Source organism: Terrapene carolina, unplaced genomic scaffold, assembly GCF_002925995.2.
Source record: "Terrapene carolina triunguis isolate 2854851 unplaced genomic scaffold, T_m_triunguis-2.0 Scaffold193, whole genome shotgun sequence".
In the NCBI taxonomy this organism is placed as follows: Eukaryota; Metazoa; Chordata; order Testudines; family Emydidae; genus Terrapene; species Terrapene triunguis.
The window spans coordinates 5782482-5802667 of record NW_020664544.1 but is presented as its reverse complement, the minus strand read 5'-3'; the positions used below and the strand labels follow the sequence as shown (position 1 = coordinate 5802667).

Sequence of the window (20186 nt, the reverse complement as noted above, 5' to 3'; positions counted from 1 at the left end):
TTTTGTCACAGCCTCAGCCCCACAGCTCCCGGTGCAGTTCCTTGTGCAGGCTACCCTCCCCTCGGTGCTAGTCCCCAAAGCAATCAGTGACAGATGCTTCTCGGCCCCCATCTTCCCCCCCCTGCACCCTCCCCTTCTTCCCATTGCAAACTGGGGGGGGGGAACATTTCCCTTACCTCCTTTGGGAGTGAGATGAGTAGCCACCAGCCAGGACTGCTGCGGTACCTTCCTCCTCCCTTCCACCCAGGTTGGGGGGACCCGGCAGGGCACGGTGGTCCCCAGCACAGAGATCCCTGTGGGTGCGCACCCAGAGGCAAAGACGAGGCGTCCAGTTTGGGATTTGAGGCTGAGAACTATCCAGCCCCCCAGCCAGAGGGGTCCACCTTCTCCAGGCTTGAGTCCACCACCAGCCCCGGGGCTGGACCTTGTCAAAGCATCGGCAGGTCGTCCCAGCCTCAGGTAGGCATCAAGCCGGCAGGTTCCCAGGTGCTTTCGTTGCCTACGGATTTCACCCCCCCTGCTGCTCATGGGCATCGGCGAGAAAGTAGCCCTTCGTCATCTTGCTCGGACACTGTCAAGGGGGATTATGAAGCGTCCATTAGACTGAAACCCGGCTCTGGATCATCTGGGAAGGGTAAAACGGAAGAGCGGCGTTTTTTTCTCCAGGAGGCTCCACTGTTAGCCAGGCCTACAGACAACCAAACGTCGCCAGAAATACAAGGTGGGTACGGAAAGAAAAGAAAAGCAACTGTATAGGTAAAAAGCAGGTTTGCCGTCAAAACAAGGTGATTTTTAGCCAGACTGCCAAGGAGCTGGGGGTGGGGTGGGGGGAAAGGGGGGCTCCCCCCCTCACTAACACAATGACCCTTTAGTTAAAAATTAATTTACAGCACCCAAGCATGCATGCCAGACTCAATTACAGCCCTCATTCCTGAGTGGGCCCATAGGAAAGATTTCAAAATAAAATAACCCAGAGCTTGGAAAGATTAATTTTTTTCGCCATGGCTAAGAGGTACCCGGAATGAAAAAAAGCATTTTTGCCCTGATATTCTTCTAGCTAAGAGATCCAAAGTCGCAGACAGACAGGTAAGTCAGTTATGGACACCGTACGTTTGGAATAAAGGTGGGTAGGCGACCGGAGAACTAATTTGGAGGGGTTCTTTCATAACCTGCTGAGCGCTGGTCATTTCCCATGTGTAGAGTCCAAAGAATGTTGCATTCTTCTCATCAGACTTGCAGACACCTGTGTAGGAAACTCCAAGGCAGTTTAGCCACGTGCACTGCCAGTTAGACCTGGTTTTTTTAATTATCATTTCATTCCAATCCTCTGAAATATTTACCTAAAGCCAGCCTTGCTTTCCTTTCCCCCCAGTGTCAGGAGCTGAGGCAAAATCCCCACCCCATTTTTGTCTCCCTTAGCGTGTCTGTATTTGGGGGAGAGGGAGGTTGTCGTTCCAGTCCATAATCAAACATGGCTTTAAAAAAAAACCACAACTATCTCTTTCGACCCTAGAAATCGAATTAAAATGAAATAAACAAGGCTAGGCAAAAAATGTGGACTCGTCCCAACTATTTAAATGCCACTTTTCTACTGCGGGGTGTATGTGAGGGTGGGGATTTCTTAAACTGCAACCAGGATCTTCAGAATAAAAATACCAAATAAGACATTGTGAGGTTGCACTTTTAATGGGCTACCTAGCTTTAACTAAGTTACCTTTTTTTATTTTCACAAAGCCATCCTAATGTCTTTGCTTCCTGATATATTTTTAACGACGCTATTTATATTGGTTATTTAATTGCTATCATTTTAGCGGACAAGAAGGGCTGTCTCTTTAGTTTAGACTTGAAACTATGCGGTCATTTCAACAGGACTGCCAAGTCCACTTACTTCGGGAGAACTAGTCCGGTTTATGTTCCTCTCCACGTCTACAGTGCCGCTTCTCCATAAAGCTTAGATAGATCGATATACATTTGCTTCATAATTATTGTAACTTTAAATTCAATTTCCTGGCAGTTCCCTACTTTTTATAGTTTTCTACTAAGTGTTGAAAACCGTGAAAAAGACCTATTAGTGCAACCGGCTTATTTAAACAAATTAATCTATGAATTCTTAACTGTATCCCCCTCTGAAACTAACCTGATATGGACAATTTGAATATTTTATTGAAATAAGAGCATAGTTTTGTATGTTTCCTTGACTGCCTTTGCCAGTCAGCATTTCTAATTCTTGACAACGGGGAATTATTAGAAAGATTTAAACCTCTTTCAAAAATATCCCTGGAATCAATGTAACTGGATGAAAGTAATAGAAGCAAAAAACCCAACCCTGAAAATAGGTTATGCTGTGATCTTTCGATTTTTTTTTTTTTTTTTTTTGGTAGGTGAATGCCTGGAAAAAAAGGGTCTACACTATGATCCCTTGAGGCTATATGTGAAGCAACTAGACTAAAAGTTTAATTTGGTAAAGTTAAATGTGCATATACAGATTGATTGCTCATTGGATCATAAAATAACTTTGTTTAAAACATTTTGGTAATTTCCATTATTTAATGGCAATCAACCTAATGTTTCCTATATTATGCTGTACCTGCTGCTAAATTACTTTTTAAGGCTTAGCCACTCTGCCAAAATACTCTACTACTAATTAAAGAACATTTCAATTGACTGAGTCAGTAACTTTGCAGCATCTGCAGAGACCAATAAAGATTTAAAAATAAAGTTTGGGTTTTTTTTTCCACACTGAGAGCTCGATCCTGCCAAGCACATGAAAGACTTTACTCACGTGAGTTGTCTAAGGGATTGCTCGTGTGACTAAAGTTAGGTGCTGAATTTAAGGATTGGAGTTCCTATGATAATCAATTTAACCCCAACTGTATTTAAAACTCTATTATTTGTGTTTAAATATGTCCATATTAGCCACAGAAGCAAGGCTATTGACCTCTAATACATTAAAAAGAAAGCAGAAAAGAAAACCTGAAGTTTAGTGTTTGTGCCTTTCTACAGAGGAACATTTTTGTTTTTTTTTTATCTTCCTTACAAAGCGTTCACTTATATTTAGCGTCTGCAGACAATAAGAGATGTATGTTGAGAAAACTTTTAACTGTAATGGAACCACGTCCATAGGTTTTTTTATATATTTCTTAGTGTCTGAAAAATTCCCCTCCGCAGTTGGGAGACCTGATTCTGCTCTTAAGTACAAGGATCTATATCACGGAGAGCAGAATTTGCTCCTACATTTCGATTTGCTTAATTCTTTAGATACTGGGGGCACGTGATCATGCTATCGTGACATATAAAGTATGGGTCGGATTCTAGGATTTTCTATCCAGAAAATGACTCAGTCTAGAAATGATTTTAGTCCCTGGAAACATATTTACTGACAGCTGTTTTTCAATATGTTCAGGTGTATGCTGGAAGGACCAAAATGGCGTGTGGAATGGCTTCCTATTGAGTTCTTTGACTCACTTAAATGGACACCGTCGATTTTGTTTTTTAAATCACTCTTTTCTCTGAATCATGTTGACTTTCTATTGCTGCACCTAGCTCCTAAAATGACTGAAAGAGATTAGACTGAGAATTTTTTTTTTTAACTGGGCGCATTTGACAGCAGCAACTTGTGTCTAGTCAGGTTCACTTTTCATAGTCAATTTCTCCTTTGCTTTGTGGGAAACTTTCCCACCACAGGAGGTCAAATATTATTATTGTTAATAATAATACTAAATAATAAATTGTTAACATGTAATTGTAAAACCACAAAAAATTCAGGAGCAGGTCTAATACCTGAAGCTACATTAGGTCTTTTAAAAAAAAATTGACCATAAATTACAAATTGATGGTGTCTCTTTCATATGATGAAATTGTATCTTTTTCCCCCTTAATTTTTTTCCACCACTCTTTTATTCTGGTACATGCTCACATAAAGGTGGGATATGACATTTTATACTGGATATGATTTTCACTGGTCCTTGGAGTCTTACATAGCCTGTGGACATTTCCAGCCAATCGCTTTCTCTTCTAAATTTCGGAGATGAAGGCTGTGTCGCGTCATTATCTCTGATCATGGTTATTTCACTGCGCACCTTGTATTCATTTGCTAATCGCCATTTGTGATGCTGCGGCGTTAGTCTTCGAGTCTGTATTGTAAGCCTGGCCCTCGCAAAATGTGATGCATGTGCTTACTTGATGTACGTCTGAACATCAGTGAATTAATAATATAATAAAGTGGGTTGCGCTGGTAATAAGAACAAGGTACAAATATGCAGTTGTGTAATATAAAGGCTTCTGGTTTTAATGTCATTCCTGGGTTGCTATCTCATGTAAAACTGCTTGTGACTGGAAAATCTTGGTTATTCCATGTCTTACAGAAACTTTTTGTAAAAGCATAATTCAATTTCGTTTATCTTGGATTTACCAGAGATACCTGCGTTCAGTGAAAAAGGAGCTAACAAACTGTTACTGGCAGTCTACATTCAAGAACCTTCCTCTGAATTTGGTCCACAGAGACCTAGTTTTGATTTTTAAGTGGACAAATTAGTTGCTTTTTCTGGTTTTTTTTTAATGAATAGAAAATTAATCTAATTTTGTCCAAGTCTTTCTTTCTTTCTTTCTTTCTTTCTTTCTTTCTTTCTTTCTTTCTTTCTTTCTTTCCATCAAAACACAGTTACAAATGTTTGTCTTATACTTGGTAGAGGATACAAAAGCTGAACCTATAGCTGGCAGCTGGCTGACTGCAAAGGGTGGAAAGAAAAAAAGAACCCCCTTATACTTAATACCAGGCGCTGGAGCTGGGAAAGAAATTCTTCTTTATGTATTTAACCAGAGAGCGCCGCCTAGAGGTCAGACGAAGTGTCAACTTCACAGATTAGACAAATCAAAATCTGGTTCCAAAACCGCAGGATGAAACTGAAAAAAACGACTAGAGATAATAGGGTACGACCAGAATTTAACAGCTCAGTTCTCATTGTGACAAGTGACTAAATAAAACCAACGCAAATCAATTTGGGGGGAAGAAAAGGAGGGGTAATATTTATTTTTTTCTTTGTTACCGCGGCTGTAACAATGGTAAGGGGTTCCAAATATATATTTTATTATCTTCTAAACCATGTGGTTAAGAAATATTCCGACGTAGGGTTTTTTGTTTGTGATATATCCTTTAGGTTCAAGCAGAGTTAAAAAGAATTCACTCTAAAGTAATAGCCCCACTGACATTTCTTTGGAATGGAGCTCGTACAACGTTAGACTGTAAGGGTTTTTTTAAGCCAACTTTTTAATCTTATCCATATAAATGCGATAAGCGCCTTCCATATGTAACACATTCTGGTTGCAAATATTTCACCACTCTTACGGAACTGATGACAAATACTCCCAGAGGCTATTTCTGATGGATGGGAACCCTGACAAACAGCTGTTATAACAATATTTTGATAAAAAAGTAGCGTTGTGAAGGTCTAAATAAAGCACAAGGAAACCCATAATGAGAACTTGAGAGTCAAAAGCATATATATATATATAATAGATACATACACAGATATACATATATTGATATATACGCATACACTTTCATTTCCCCTTGCCTATTAATTATTTTAGCACGTATCTGTTGATGAGTAGAAGTTGTCCTATAGCTAAGATATCCATTAACTATATAAAAGCACTAGCTGGTCTGTGTCGCCTAAATTTAAAACATTTTGAAGAACTTTCGCAACAGCCAGAAAGGGGGGGGGGAGTCCCATTACTGTAAAATGTTATTCCAGCTCAAGGATTAAACCCAATATATAGCTTATGTAGCTTTATTATGATTATTATTAAACTCTGCGTTATTTATTTTAAACCTGGTCTTGAAATTATATGGCACATGAAGCTTTGTATTTCACACTTATCTAGGTCGTTTTATGTATGTTTCAGTCTATATTTAATGGGGGGGGGTATTTAATTTCCAAATTTGAGCAGCGAAAGCTCAATTATAAACATATTCTTCCAGTTTGTTGTTTTGTATAAGTGGATGAGCTCTCAATACCAAAGTCACTCTAGTGCTGGAAGCTTCGAAGAAGGGGAATGAAAATGTGAGACCTAGTGGTTTCCATTTTTAAAAAGTCTGTGTAGCAGATAGAATTCAATATAAGACGTTTTGACACGTGTGGGGTGTGGATTATTTGTCAATGAAACGCAAATAAAGTTTGATAGTAATACAGCCTTTTGATTTTTTCCCCCAGAGTTTGATTTAAACTTGAACCTGCCCCTTCTCTGGTGCACAGTCATGACTGTGGTCAAAAGTGAAAGGATGCATTTGAAATAAAAAAGTACATCTTGATTTTAAATCGCAGTCGCCGCCAAAGATGTTTACTAATATTTTTTCCTCTGTCTTGTCATTTTCAAAAAGCGGTCTAATATTGCACAAAAATAAAAACCTAGCATGCTTGATATTCTGATCCTAAGTTATTTCTCCTTTTATAATGTCTGGTTGGATGGTGGTGTTGTGGTGTTTTCTTTTAAATCTGTGTTTTCTTTCTCTTCACCGCCTGATGTGATGCAAACTGTTTGAAGTTCAACAACATGGCTAAGTTTTATTGTATTTCCGGTACAATAGATTTATATACCATCCCGTCCAGTCTTTTAAAGGCTTTGCTAATGAAATGAAGCTAAGTTATAGTCAAGTTTCAGGCTCCTCCCTGCGTCTCTTGAACTCGGACTCGTTGTTGTGGTGCGTTTGGTTTGTTTGGTTTTTCTTCTAATGAACTTTTAAACGCTAGGAAACTTGTGCTTTAGAAACACGGCTATCCTTGCTTTATTGCCTTTCGAGTGAGTTGATTTATTTAATCCACTGATAAAAGTATGCAGCACACGAGGTAAGACATTTAATTTATATTTTATGACATTTCAAAATGATGGCCGCGGGAAAACTGAAGTAGAAAATCTCAGTGTTATATATTTTTAAAGGAATCCAAATTTAAATCGTTTCATGTGCTTGAAAAGTTCTAAAAGTCTTCTAAGAATTAAGGAAATCTCACAGAACCTTGAACCTCAGCAAAAACTCCGTTTTGGGGCTGTTATCCAACCATCTTTCCGCACCCTCTCCTCACCTTGCTAGGTTTAATACTTCCCCTTTATAAAATTGGTAATTATTTTATATAAACACATCATTTATATATTCAATGCAAAAAAAGGGACAAGTTCCTTAGAGTTGCTAAATTATAACTATAGAATAGATGTGGCCGTGCTTTTCCTATTGTTCCCATCGATTCAAACTTTGAAAAGATTGGATCAAGTTATACTTACTTTTGGGGTGGGGAGAGAGAGAAATTAATTATGATTTTTTGATTTCCAGAATTCACTGGTTTTATGTTATTGTTATTGTCAAAAGGAAGTTATCCAAATACTTGGGTTTTTTTTAAACAAAAATCAGATTATTCAAAAAATATTTTCACATGGAAAAAGATGCTTTCAATTGCTTTTATTAAAAGCTTGAGGAATTTTTGTGCTCTATTTATAGCTGAGATAATCGTTTGTTTCTCAAAGTCAATAGTATTTTACTGTTTCCTCTAGTCTATTTGTAAACTATTTGTAAACTCCTGCAGGAGAGATCCGTTCTAGACACTGTACATAGGAAATAATCTGAATAGATATTTCGTGAAATCGTAGGGGTTTTTTGTCTTTGAAAAGATCCTTTTGTTGCTTTTGTTTCCTAGCAACTGTTTTCTTTTATAAAAGTTCAGATTGCAAGTGATGTCAAACAAAATGGCCGCCCAGGCGCCTTTCTTGGTAATTTTAGCCTTTGACCCAGGAATGAACTAGAACTGCTTTGTGAATTAGGTAGTTTCATGTTGTTGGGGTTTTATTTTTAAACACAAGAACATAAAACTACCCGATTTACTCCAGTTATTCTCCTCGATTTTGTTTATTCAGGGCAGTTGGATCAGAGGAAAATGATAGGTACGTTTATTTATTTGTTTGTTTGTTTATTTATTTATTTATTTTCAGCTCAAGCCATATTAACGAATTTTTAGCACCTAGGGGCTAAGCAAGTTGGCAAGGATCCCTATTAGTTTTGCAAAAAATAATAATAAAAAACAGATTATGTATGCAGGGTTGTTGTTGTTTTTTCCCCCCGAATTCTATTTCAGTGCCATTTTGCAAGAATGTATAAGGACGCACAAAACAATTAACAACTTATGAAGGGTTCCATCCTGCTCCTGCTAAATTCAATGGGATCAGGATCCGTTCCCGACGGGAGACTTCTTACAAAGATATTCTCTAATTCCTTTGTGTATATAAAGGGAAGGAAGTTTTTTATTTTTGGAATAAGAAATCCACATCTATGCTTAAATTATAAAATATTAGTTCAGGGAACACATTAAAATTCCTTCCAGGTTTTTTCAGTTGCCCCATATTATTAAGTTATGTCCATTATAAACCCTATTACAAAAATGCATACAACTATAACTTTCTATTTCAGTTATTTCACTATGATCATACATAGTTTGAATGATAACGTGCAGTCGGTTGTCTGTGAGTTCTCCTGTTTCTTCTCTACCTAAATTCGAAATAGACATGATAGCTACTATATGAGTTTAACATAATATGGAATATATAAGATGCTACTTATGTACTCCAGATGCTATACAACACACTGGTGTTTTCGATACTAGTAAATGAAAAATATTGATACAGGTGGGTACACACGCGCCTCCATGTGTGGCTGTAGATAATTTGCTTTCATGTTAGTAGTAAAACAAAAGTTTATCGTTTAACTTAAAACATATGATCTTCAAATGAAGCTCACCAAGAATAATGCATGCAAAAGTGTGTAAATACAAGCCTTCCACTGTGGTAGAAATATTGATCAAAGTTATTTCTCGGTAACCTAAGATATTCCACGTTAGTAGGCTCCTAAAAACTATATCTATACTATGTAATGATATCAAAGAAGGGAAATACCTTTCTGCATATCAGTTTATGAAATGAGCATAAAAGTAAATATCATATCGTCTGGGACGAGATTTTTTTTTTAAGTGTGCTTGCCTCACACTTTGAGTTTCGAATGACTAAAGAAAGAGGTGATATCCAAGCTTAGAATATCCTCTGCTATTTCTTCTGTAGCCTAGGGATTGCTGTGAATTCAGTTTATTCTAGGGTTGGAATGGTAAAAAACTGTTTTATAGCCTTTAACCGGGGGCATGCTTTATCCCTGCAACTAGTGATTGTTGTAGGCAATGTGCCCATCTTCCCTATTAAACCAGCAGCCATTGAGAGAGGGGGAAAAAAGGGGGGGGGGGGGGAAGTCAGCATAAAACTATCTGCATTCCATACTTTTAACAAGTTCTGTGAGTCTTTATAATAGAAACAAGGTGATATTTATATTATCACCAGAACATCGCGCCGGAAATGAACAATCTTGCAAAGTTAATAATCAACGATTAGGTAATAGTATCCCCATAAGGCGAACACTAACCTGTCTTGCAAACGCATGGCCTCCAGATTTTGATCTCACTTGTACCAATGTAAAGACAGCAGCAAGGTTCATTGAAGCTGATGCAGTTACAGTGCTGTAACGGAGATCAGAATCTGCCCCCCCCCCAGCTTGGTTGAAAACAGAACTGAGTCTATTTTCCAAAGGGCGGTGGGAAGGAAAAGGGGGGAAAGTCCTATTTGTGAATTAAAAACTAGTTGCCATGATGCATCTGATTTGCCTGGCTTATATCTGAAGCGATTTGTTTTCTTTTCATTCCAAATCAGAAGGATAAGAGCGACTTCACCTGAAGAAGCAGCGATGTTGGGATTGCTACAGAAAGCTCCGTATAATAACTGATTCGTTTCCAAAATAACATCAACTCCTGCTCTCCACTCCCCCCCCCGCACCCCGCCACAAACACGAATGACAATGAACAACTCTTGTTAAATGCAACAATAAACCCCAACTTCTTATTCCTTCGCAGCGTTCCAGCCTGCCTAAAATTCTCTCAACCCCATTCAGTATGAGTCTAAGCTGTTGGCAAAGTGCTGTAAAAATAGCTATTTGAAAGACGCCCCCCCCCCTTTTTTTTTTGCAAGGTCTCATGCCATAGATTTTATTGAAGCAATTATTTAACGACCTAATTCTAGTGTGCTTTTCTTTTCCTTCTGTCCCTGGGTGGAAGCCACCGGCCTTCTCTCACTACCACGGCTTGTTAATTCCATTTCCCTCTTCCCCTCCAATAATATGTTTGGGTCCCAATTATATCCCAAGACCCAATTCGGATCCCACTAACCCAGCAGCCACTCTACTGAAGTCAATGGAGTTCCATGCGTGTGAAAATCCGTATGCAACCAGAGGAGACGCAGTTTCAAACAATTTATAATATTATTTCAAAGGGCGAAAGACTCTAGCATCCACACTACTGGTTCAAAGCAACAATGCCACTTTATTTTAATGTTCTTTCCCACAGCTTGTCCTTTAAAAGGCACACAAGGTTTTACTGTACCAGGGGTCTAAATGCGTTATTAACTGCTAAGATTACAAACCTCATTTCGAATTGTGTTTTTAGCCAGAGTAAAGTTTCGTTTCTTGGAAAATTGCCCACATGTGTAAGTTGTTTTGCTTCTCTTCAGACCAGGAATTCTTTCCCCCCCCCTCACCACTTGCGGATTTTGAACAGACGGCGGTATTCAGACTCAGAGGCAGCACAGGAAATGGTAAAGGTAGATCCTTCTGCTTTTAGGCTACAGAAACTTATTTCACTTTTTTAAAGAAATGTTTTACTCTTCGGGACCTTTTTGATGATGATGATTCGCCCTCCTCATCAATTTTGCAAGCAACCCCTGACTGAATTTCCTTTCATAACCTCTTAGCTTTGAGTAAATGTCAACATTCTGTTTGTTTCATGCTGAGTTTTGATTTCTGTTTCCTGTCTCTTTTTATTCCTTTTCAATCAGTTATTAGCTTGGTTATTATTATTTAATGCTGAATGTTCTTCACAGCTGCAGAATGAACGCTAGGATATTTGGGATTTGGGGTTATCTTGGAATCTCGCCCTTCAATCTCTCGATAGCTATGAAGTTCACTCCCAACTTTTTATTCACTCTATATCGCCCTTATCTATTGAAAAGAAAAACTGCATGACACAGTGAATTTCTCTTAAATGACAATATAGGATACATATTGTGCACAGACGCCATATTGGCCTCTTGGCTCAGAAATCCTGGATCAAATCCTACAATCCTTACTCAATTCTGGCTTAAGATAAAACTGCTATTGAGGTCAATGGGTTTTTTTTTGCCGGAGAAAGGAATACTGGATCAGAGCTTTTGTGTTCGCAGAACTTTTCCACCTTCTTCAAGTGGATGATAAGGAAGAAAAATCTCATGGAAAAAGGTGCCATTTCTAATAAATGACAACAATAGTTTTTTTTGTTTTTTTTTTTAAAGTGGTTAAATATGTTTCCGGTAAGCAATGGATCATCTGTTTTTTCTTGTGCCAGATCTTATAAATCAGTAAAATGTGACTGTTACATAGAGTTACAATCTGCGTATTTAAAACACACTTTATATGTGCCTGTTTTCAGCATAGAACTTTCCGCCCAAGTAGCTGATTGTTCAGGGTGAAATTTGGCAAATGTGTATTTCAATGGGAAGAGCTATTTAGAAATTATTTCTTCCCCTCCCGCAAACAATAAATATTATTTATAAATAGCATCTGGGTTCAAAAAGCTTTGGCTTTCCAGTTCAAGAACAAAATATTTAGCATTTTTCCTCACAGCCAAAAGGATTTGGAAAGTTTGGCAGGGATGCTGAAAACAAAACAAAACAAAACAAAAGTTGCTCTTCTAGATTTCTGGGAAATAACTGTTCCCAGTTCCGCTTCCTGTATCCAGTTCATAAATGCACAGCTCTAAAATGAATCCAACTAGTACATAAATCAAGCAGAACTTGTACGTCATCTGTGCAAATATACCAAAGTTGCACCAATGCAATTTACATTGAGAATCTCGAATGAGGTCAATTTCTCTTTTGCTTTTCCTGTTCCAAGTTATTTGCAAAGCACTTAACTTTTCATGCTGTTTCTGGTGTATGTCGTTATTATTATTCAATTCTCTAAAATGTACACCAAACAAAACAGTACACACATAAAAGTGCATCCTCACAACAGATAGATCTGGTATTAAAATATAGCTGTGAAGAAGACCTCAGACCATCCTCCAACCCTCCTGCCCCCAAAAAAGGATACAAGAAGATGAAATATGGTGGTGTAAATTAAAAATAAACCACTGGACAAACAGAAACCTCCAAAGTAGCCAAAATAGATTAATTCTGCAGATCTCCTTGTGTGGTTTCCATTCACTAGGGATCGCAAGCCCTTTGGATTCTGTTTCAGAGTTACACTCTTGCAGTCTTTTGGGTTTTAATTTATATACTACAGAAAAGTATCTACTCAGCAGCTGACATGCGTCATAATTATTTATAGGAGGTGCACTAGGATTTTTCCAAGAATATATTTATTACAGGTAAGACATGCCCAATTTATCTTGCAAACCCAGAACAGGTGTTTGGCTTCAATTAATGTTCAATAGTTCCATACACACTTATTCACCATCACCACCACCACCACCACCGCCGTGGCTGTTTATCCATCATTTATATCATAAACACACTCCCACCAGCCAACCAAGTTTGAGCGCCACAATGCACTTAAATCTGTCCACTCCTTTTCAAGCTATCATAACATTTGGAGAGTTCCTCCGAATCCGTTATGAGAGAGATTGAGTTTTGGAAATCATTCCTGGAAGGCAATAAAGCTGAGAAAGATGACAAAATACGCAGCAAGCTCGTATTTCACTTTTAATAACATGGGGGTATTTTCATGTCGGAGCCTCTTCCACTCTTAGGGAAGTTTAAAAAAAAGTTAGAAAACGCAAGGATTACCCAAGGCGTTTCACACAAACCCTTTTTGTTACTGGTACACACAGGGGATTGTTCCTGAAGGAGTCGGTCCCGCACACTTACCCAAGAGAATAACTATGATTAGATGAGTAGCCCCATGGAACTCAGTGGATCAGAATTCTGTTCTTCCATCGATTTATATCCAATTGGAAATAGAGTTACTTTGGATTTACCCTGCTGTAAGTGAGGGCAGAATCCGAACCAGTGGGACTCCTCACCTGTGTAAATGTATTCACGGCACTATTTCAAGATCCCAGACCGGTAGATATGAAAATGTTATAAAAGGGTCTGCAAACCGTGAAAGAAATTGCGCTTTTGTTGTTATTGCCAGATGTATGTATTGATGTGATTAAAAATATGAAATACAGGATTGAATATTTACTATCCTTACACACCCACCAGCCCGATGTATTTTAGAGAAGCGCCTATTTACTAACAAGAACTCATCTAGAAGAAGACACATCCAGGAGATTTAGACATATGTCATTCTACACATTCTGTAGCTGACTTGCTTGCATAAGACACATTTTGTAGGAATTAAGGGGAAATGTAAAGGCTTGGAGGTTGGTTTTTAAGTGCCTTTAACATTTTCCACTAGTAAAATGCCTTTGTCTTAGAGATATTTCACGCACATCTATAGCTATATCTCTATCAATATAGTAAGAGAGAGAGAGAGAGGAGAAAGATTTGTTTTGTTTTCTCTTAATTTGAAGATGGTCACTTAATACCCAATATCTGATTATTAGTCCGCTCCTAAAGACATATCAAATATACATCAGAGCCAATTTAGAAAATATTCTTAATGGGTAATATTAGCAAGTTATATTCTATTAACTTTAAAAATAATTCTGTGTTAGGAGAAGAACTCTAGCGAGATACAAGGAGGCAAATCCAGCCAGACTGTAGCTCAGATGAAGTCCGGGGATAATTTAGCACAAAGTCACAGTAGAATTTGACCGACATTTAAAATCTTAGTGTAACCCTCTTGGAAAGAATGCATCTCACATAATTTGGCTGGACGGACGCTGTTTCCTCTGCGCTCCAGACTCGTTAGTAGCTGTATCTCGTTAAAGCCTGTTACTCATTTCCTGAGCTATTAGCAAAAAGAAATCCACCCCATTTAAAAAAATCATGTTTACATACAAGTGGGATATTTTTTCATATATGTGACTGTGGGAGTGGGGTAGGGTGGCGAGCCATAAGCTGCAGCCTAAAATGTGAAAGACTCCTTCTCCCCCCCCCCTTTCTTTTCCACAGGCAATAAATTCGAGGCTATAAAAATCAAAGAAAGCTAATGTAAGTGTTATTAAACTATTTAACCGTCACAAGTATAACGCGTTCTGTAACAAAGCAGGATCCGTGCCACACTGTATTTTACTAGCCTTGTAAAGTTAAAGGCAGGCTTCTAGTTTCAAGCGGTGTATGCGACCATTTCAGCCCTAGCAACGCAATCCTGGGCTTACACTGGTGAAGTACAGAGACATGCACTCTGATTTTTTCCATTTTAGACAAACCCAGCCATAGACAATGGAGGTATTATGGTCCGCCCGACAAAGTTATGATGTCAGATACATGACAATGACATTTGAAATTTCAAATATACTCCGGTTAGTTTCCTGTGTTAAGAATCCAATTTTTGACCCATTCCAGAAGGGTTAGTGCTTTATAACCAGCCCCTTCCCTTCGCATGAATCTCTCTCGCTAATAACTAACTTTTGGGCCGAATTGTACAGATTCTCCGGCTTGTTACAATTGCACATGGGTAATTGAATGGCAAAGAATTGCTTCCCCCTCTCTCTCTTCCCCGCCACACGGCGGTTATTAAAGCCAGAGAGATCCGCGAGTTGTGCTTTTCCCCCCTTTATGTTTCAGAAGCAAATGTACGAAGGCGTATTAGCCCCACACTGTATGTTTCGTGGCTTTCTAAACTACTGACGTTTTGCAACATTGCATAAACATAAAACAATCCATCCTTGATATGGAATGCAAGGGCGAATGACAGCGCTGTTCAGCCCCCTCGCCTGCGATTGATTTACGCCTCTACTGACGCTTTATCAGGCGCACGAAAAAAGTTTGACCAATCATTTTGCTAGGAGCTCACAACACAGCAACCCAACTGTACTTTGTTGGCTAGGAAGTTGGAGAAGGGGGTAGAGTACAAATCTAGATCTGTCCTATATATATATATTTATATATATTATTTTTTTCCCTTCATTGAACCGTGCTTTGTATGATGTCTGAGAATGTCCATTTCTGGGACTCTTAGCAATTATTATGTCGACTCTATTATAAGTCATGACAGTGAAGATTCGCCTTCAGCTAAATTTTCAACTGGGCAATATACAAGTTCCAGGCAAGCTGGACATAATGATCATCTAGAATTCCCCTCTTGTAGTTTCCAGCCAAAACCTCCAGTTTTCAGCGCCTCCTGGACTCCTTTGAATCCACATTCTTCTGGTACCCTTCCTTCGGTCTATCATCCATATATTCAACATCAAAGCGTCCCTTCTGATAGCAGGTATCTACGAAGCTGGCTGGATCCAGTGCCCAGAACAGAGAACATACCCGGGCAGGGATCAGTTAAATCAGAGCCTCTGCTGGGGCACCCCGGGGAAGTCCATAAACCAGGAGCACAGGAGTACAATTTAGAAACTTCTGCTGGAAGGGAAGCGATCGTTTCCAATCAAAGGCCCAGCTTCGAGGACAATAAAGTTTGTGAAGGAAGCGAGGACAAAGACAGGCCAGATCAAAGTAAGTTATAAAAGTGAGGAAGTAAACAGTATAAAGGCTGAGGCGGTGCAATAAAACGGGACAATGCAAAGCAAAGTTAAAAATCATGTCTGAAAGAAAACGCTCAGATTACTGGTGCCAGCCTAAAGGACAGGAGAGGGTGGTGGTGGAAAGAGGTGGTGGTGGTGGTGGGGAAGAGAATGGCATTGCTTTGATTAAATCTCCTTAAGCAGTGTAGAGCCCAGAGCAAATGCAAAAAGCTTAGTCAAACCTTCCTCTTTGCTGGCATGCATTCTTTCCTGACTTATTCAAAGCTCCAAAACCGTCGCTTTCCTAGCAAAGGGTGATGTTTGGGGGGGGGGGGAAACGTAAATATTGGGAGGAAAGGGAATGGAGGCTGAAAAGTGGAATAAAGCCGAGGGAGGGGGTGAGAAAAGAAAAAGGTGGAAGAGTTCACGTGGAGAAGTAAACAGCAACAATGTCTATTTCATGCTAGCTGCTCTTATTTACCTTGAGAGATCCGAAGTTGACGGTCTGCCTCGTTGTTTCATCTGTCACGTTGCCTCTTTTTTGTTTGTTTATGAAATGTAACGGTGGGGTCTGAATACTTCAGAACCACGCTTCCAAACAGGAAAGGGGGTCTGAACTTAATTAGGTCTTTATTTGTACTGTAGCAGATTGGTGAACTGTTAAACCTAATCATGTGCCTCTTTCGTGAATCGTTTTCTGAAAAGTGGAGCAAACGCTTGCATTTATAATACATGCATATCCATATATATGAATACACACACACAGCTTTAGATACAAAATATCACGCGTGTTAGCTTCTCGCTAGCTCCTGCTCCTTTATTGTACCTGAAAGGTAAAACAGGGCTCTTCTCAGTCTAGAAAGAGGAGGGTGAACCCAGTCAAGATTCAGCACCGTTATCCATATTTTGTATGGAATGCACACGTTTTTAAAACGAACTTGACAGCCCAATTCATAGTGTATCCAGGACCAATATTCGCCGAAGGAATATCTCTCCAGCACGTTTAGCATGTGTAATTACACATTGATTTCTCCCCCCTCTTAAATGATCGTTATTATTAATTTTTTTTGCAACGTGTAACCGATTTTGCAATTGCAACTACGTGATTACAAATAAAACTATACATTTTCCCGGTGTGCAGTGGTGGCGTTATGTCTATCATTTAACTTACCCCGTGCACAAAAAGAAAGTCCTATTCTATTGTACTGGGCAGAGATCCAGAACAAACTGCGAGTGAGGTGAATGATTTGGGAGAATTACAGAGCCAGGCTCGGTGCTCAATGTCCCTGAAACGGACTAAATACAAATCTTGTCCAGGACAGCGTTATGAAGGTGCAGGTATCCACGCTAATAGGCTACTCTGTGGTTTCTACGGTTCGTGGTTAAGGCGCAAATTTTGTTTCAAAGAACAGTTTGATTTTGGCGGAGGTTGATAGAATGCCAGCAAAAAAAATCTGTAACTGGACTGGAAGAGGGAGCTGTTTTTCAGAGGGCATTCCCACCACTCCCACTGGCTGTTTCGCTTTTTTGAAAATATTACATAATAAGGAAGCTAGTGCCGCCACAAGATTTTCATTTGGTTGTTGGATTTTAAAAGAACGACCTGCCCCAAAAATCATTTCTCATTGGCTTTCCTGGTTAAAGGATTGTATAGAGTCACTAGATCAAACCTCTTTTCCTGTATAAAATGTCATGTTTATTCCAAGAAGATCTTTTATGAAGAAGAGCCTCTTCGTTGCCATTAAAAGATAGGGTAGCGGGACTAACGGTATCAATTATTAACAGCTTTCTTCCTCTTTAATATTTAATTCTGCATATTAGATCAAGTCAATTACATTAAGGAAATAGCCGTGCAAATTTGTAAGATGCAGTACTTACACTGGAAGATTAACAGGATTATTTTTAAAATATTCAATACATTTCCTTTTACGTAGAGGAAACATTCTGTTGGGGTGTTGTTGTTTTTTAATATAATGCTCCATTTAATTTATGCTAAGGTTTATGGCTTTATCTATAATTTCAGAAGAGGCAAAGGAAGTAAAACAGAAGAATGTGATCTGGTCATAATCTTTTCATTTTATTCCCCCAAGTTAACTAGCGGTCAGTCAGTTTAATGTTTACGTGTAATTAGTAGAAGTGTGCAAAGCATTTCTCCCCCCAAAAATATTTCAGCACACCTTCTTGGTGACAAATTCACCAGCATACCTTTGGCACCTAAAGCTAGTGTTCATACTTTATTTCTGATCTTTGTTTCAAAGTCTTTTTGTCTCCACCTGGATTAGATGAAATTATTGGAAAGTGTTTATAAAATGTTCTTATTTCCAATGCCATGTTAAGCGGGGAGGGGGATTATGCGTATGGAACTTTGCTCTTTTCTATTGCATTACTTACATTTATAATACAACAGCAAATGCAATTGTATTTCTGGAGAACATTGACCAGAGCCCACCGAAGTGATGTTTATTGTATTAGGACTATTGCTTGGCACTTAGCAAAAAATAGGCATGATTTATTGATGCCTTATTCAGAAGTAATCTATATATTTTCTTAAGTACAATGCAGATAGGAATGGATATAGTCATATGTGTACACACATATCTGCAAAATATGCCTATAGATGCATAAATTACTCTCTGTCCAGCTACAGACACACGTGTGTGTGGATTTATGCACATGTACACATACATGCATCTATACACGTATAGGTCCCGATCCTGCAAACACTTTAGCGCGTGCTTAATTGTACTACCTTGGAAAACAATGGGGCCACTCCAGGTGGTCAAGTTAAGCACGTGCGTAATTGTTTCCAGGATCGGGGTCCTATACATCAACCATACGCACAGGTGTGTGGATATACTTTTGTGAACATATATGCTTTTCACGTAGCCTTTTCCCGGTAACTCATAACTCAGTGGACATTTATTCATATATATATATTTGATGGTATTATTGATTAAGACCATTCTGAGAAACGAACAGGATACAGAGTATTGATCTTGCTGCTTGTCTTTCAGCCAACCCAGCGGCCAACTGGCTCCATGCCCGCTCCTCCAGGAAAAAAAGATGCCCTTACACCAAATACCAGACCCTGGAGCTAGAGAAGGAGTTTTTGTTCAATATGTACCTCACCAGGGACCGTAGACACGAAGTGGCCAGACTCCTCAACCTGAGTGAAAGACAAGTCAAAATCTGGTTTCAGAACCGAAGGATGAAAATGAAGAAAATGAACAAGGAACAGGGCAAAGAATAAGATACAGAAGGCAAATGCCATGCTCTGTCTCGCAGCTTACTCTATATTTATGGGTGATAGCTTCCGAACTATAAAACATGGAGGGGGGGGGGGTTGGTTCCACCTTCGCAAGCCGGAAGTTTGTAATTTTTTTCTTATGTGAAGGTGCAAATCCTGATTTAGGACATATGCTGGGTTTTGTTTTTATTCCTTGTTTTTTTGTTTTCATACAGTGTAGACATAGGAGGTCCATAGGCTGTGTTGCCATCAGGATATGATGCCTCTATTTTTTAAATGAAAGACAAACAAAAAATCCGATAACAACCACCACCTTGTCACAAATAAACATAGTCCATGCCCACGACACATCCCATTGTCTTTCTGTAACCACGTTAAGGAGAATGATTGTGTCTCTTAACTGATCCCCACCACACACCCACATACATATATTGAAGTGGCAAAGAAACCAGACCATTTACTAGACGACAGACACATTCTTAAGATTTGAGTTTAATTGCATACAACAAACCATTTTCAATTCACCAACTTTATAGCAGTGTATTCGGATTAATGACAGTCAAATATCCCACTGCGCCTCTGTGTTTATTTTTTTATTTTTTATTGTTTTAATCGCTCTGTGGTGGATCAGTGACGTTGACCAGATAATTTAGTATAATCTTAGAAATAATCCTCCCAACCTGGTAGTTTTATATGGGATCATTTGAAAAGTCTATCAGAACAAGAGTGTTAATTGTTTAGCAAAAAAAATAAAAATAAAATAAAATAAAAAAAATAAACAAACAAACAAAAACAAAACAAAAAACCCCACAAACAAATAAAAAGAAAAAACAAAAACAAAAAAGAACCCCCTTCCAACTTATTCCTAACTTTTAGAGGAGGAAAAATGACATTTTTCTAGTTAAAAACAAACAAAAAACAAAAAAAACCTACCTAAGTAGATCTATAAGAGAAGGTAAACTTGTGTTCTTAGTGTTAGAGTATTTATAATTTATTGTGAAATGAATTTTCCTAAAGAATTAGATTGTTTCAGAGGTAAAGTGCCAAGGCTGTTGGTTGTACATTGCTTTCCCCGGATATTTCAGATGAGAAGTTTATACTTGAATATTTCCTTCTGATCTGGTAGAAATGAGTTTTACATTTATACCGTGTTTACATTACATTATAATACGTGCTGTTGCATTTTAACACGAAAAAGAACACTGTTACTGGTTGTGTGACATAAAAGAATTGTGATTGTCTTGTGGTTGCCTTTTTTTGGGGGGGGG

The 20186-nt window shown here is 38.6% G+C and overlaps 1 protein-coding gene across 1 annotated transcript; it reads left to right on the top strand.

The window, feature by feature from the left end:
• The first annotated feature begins 15155 nt into the window (after positions 1-15155).
• HOXB9 (homeobox B9) lies at positions 15156-18967 on the top strand. Its single transcript, XM_024203732.2, has 2 exons — positions 15156-15663; positions 18686-18967. The coding sequence occupies exons 1-2, from the start codon at positions 15156-15158 to the stop codon at positions 18919-18921; spliced, it is 744 nt and encodes a 247-aa protein (XP_024059500.1). The 3' UTR covers positions 18922-18967.
• The last annotated feature ends 1219 nt before the right edge of the window (positions 18968-20186 follow it).

Excerpts from the sequence above, each read along its gene's own strand:
- HOXB9 (XM_024203732.2), top strand. The coding sequence starts at position 15,156 with ATGTCCATTTCTGGGACTCTTAGCAATTATTATGTCGACTCTATTATA. Across the intron at positions 15,664-18,685 it reads CAAAGACAGGCCAGATCAAA|CCAACCCAGCGGCCAACTGG; the intron begins GTAAGTTATAAA and ends CTTGTCTTTCAG.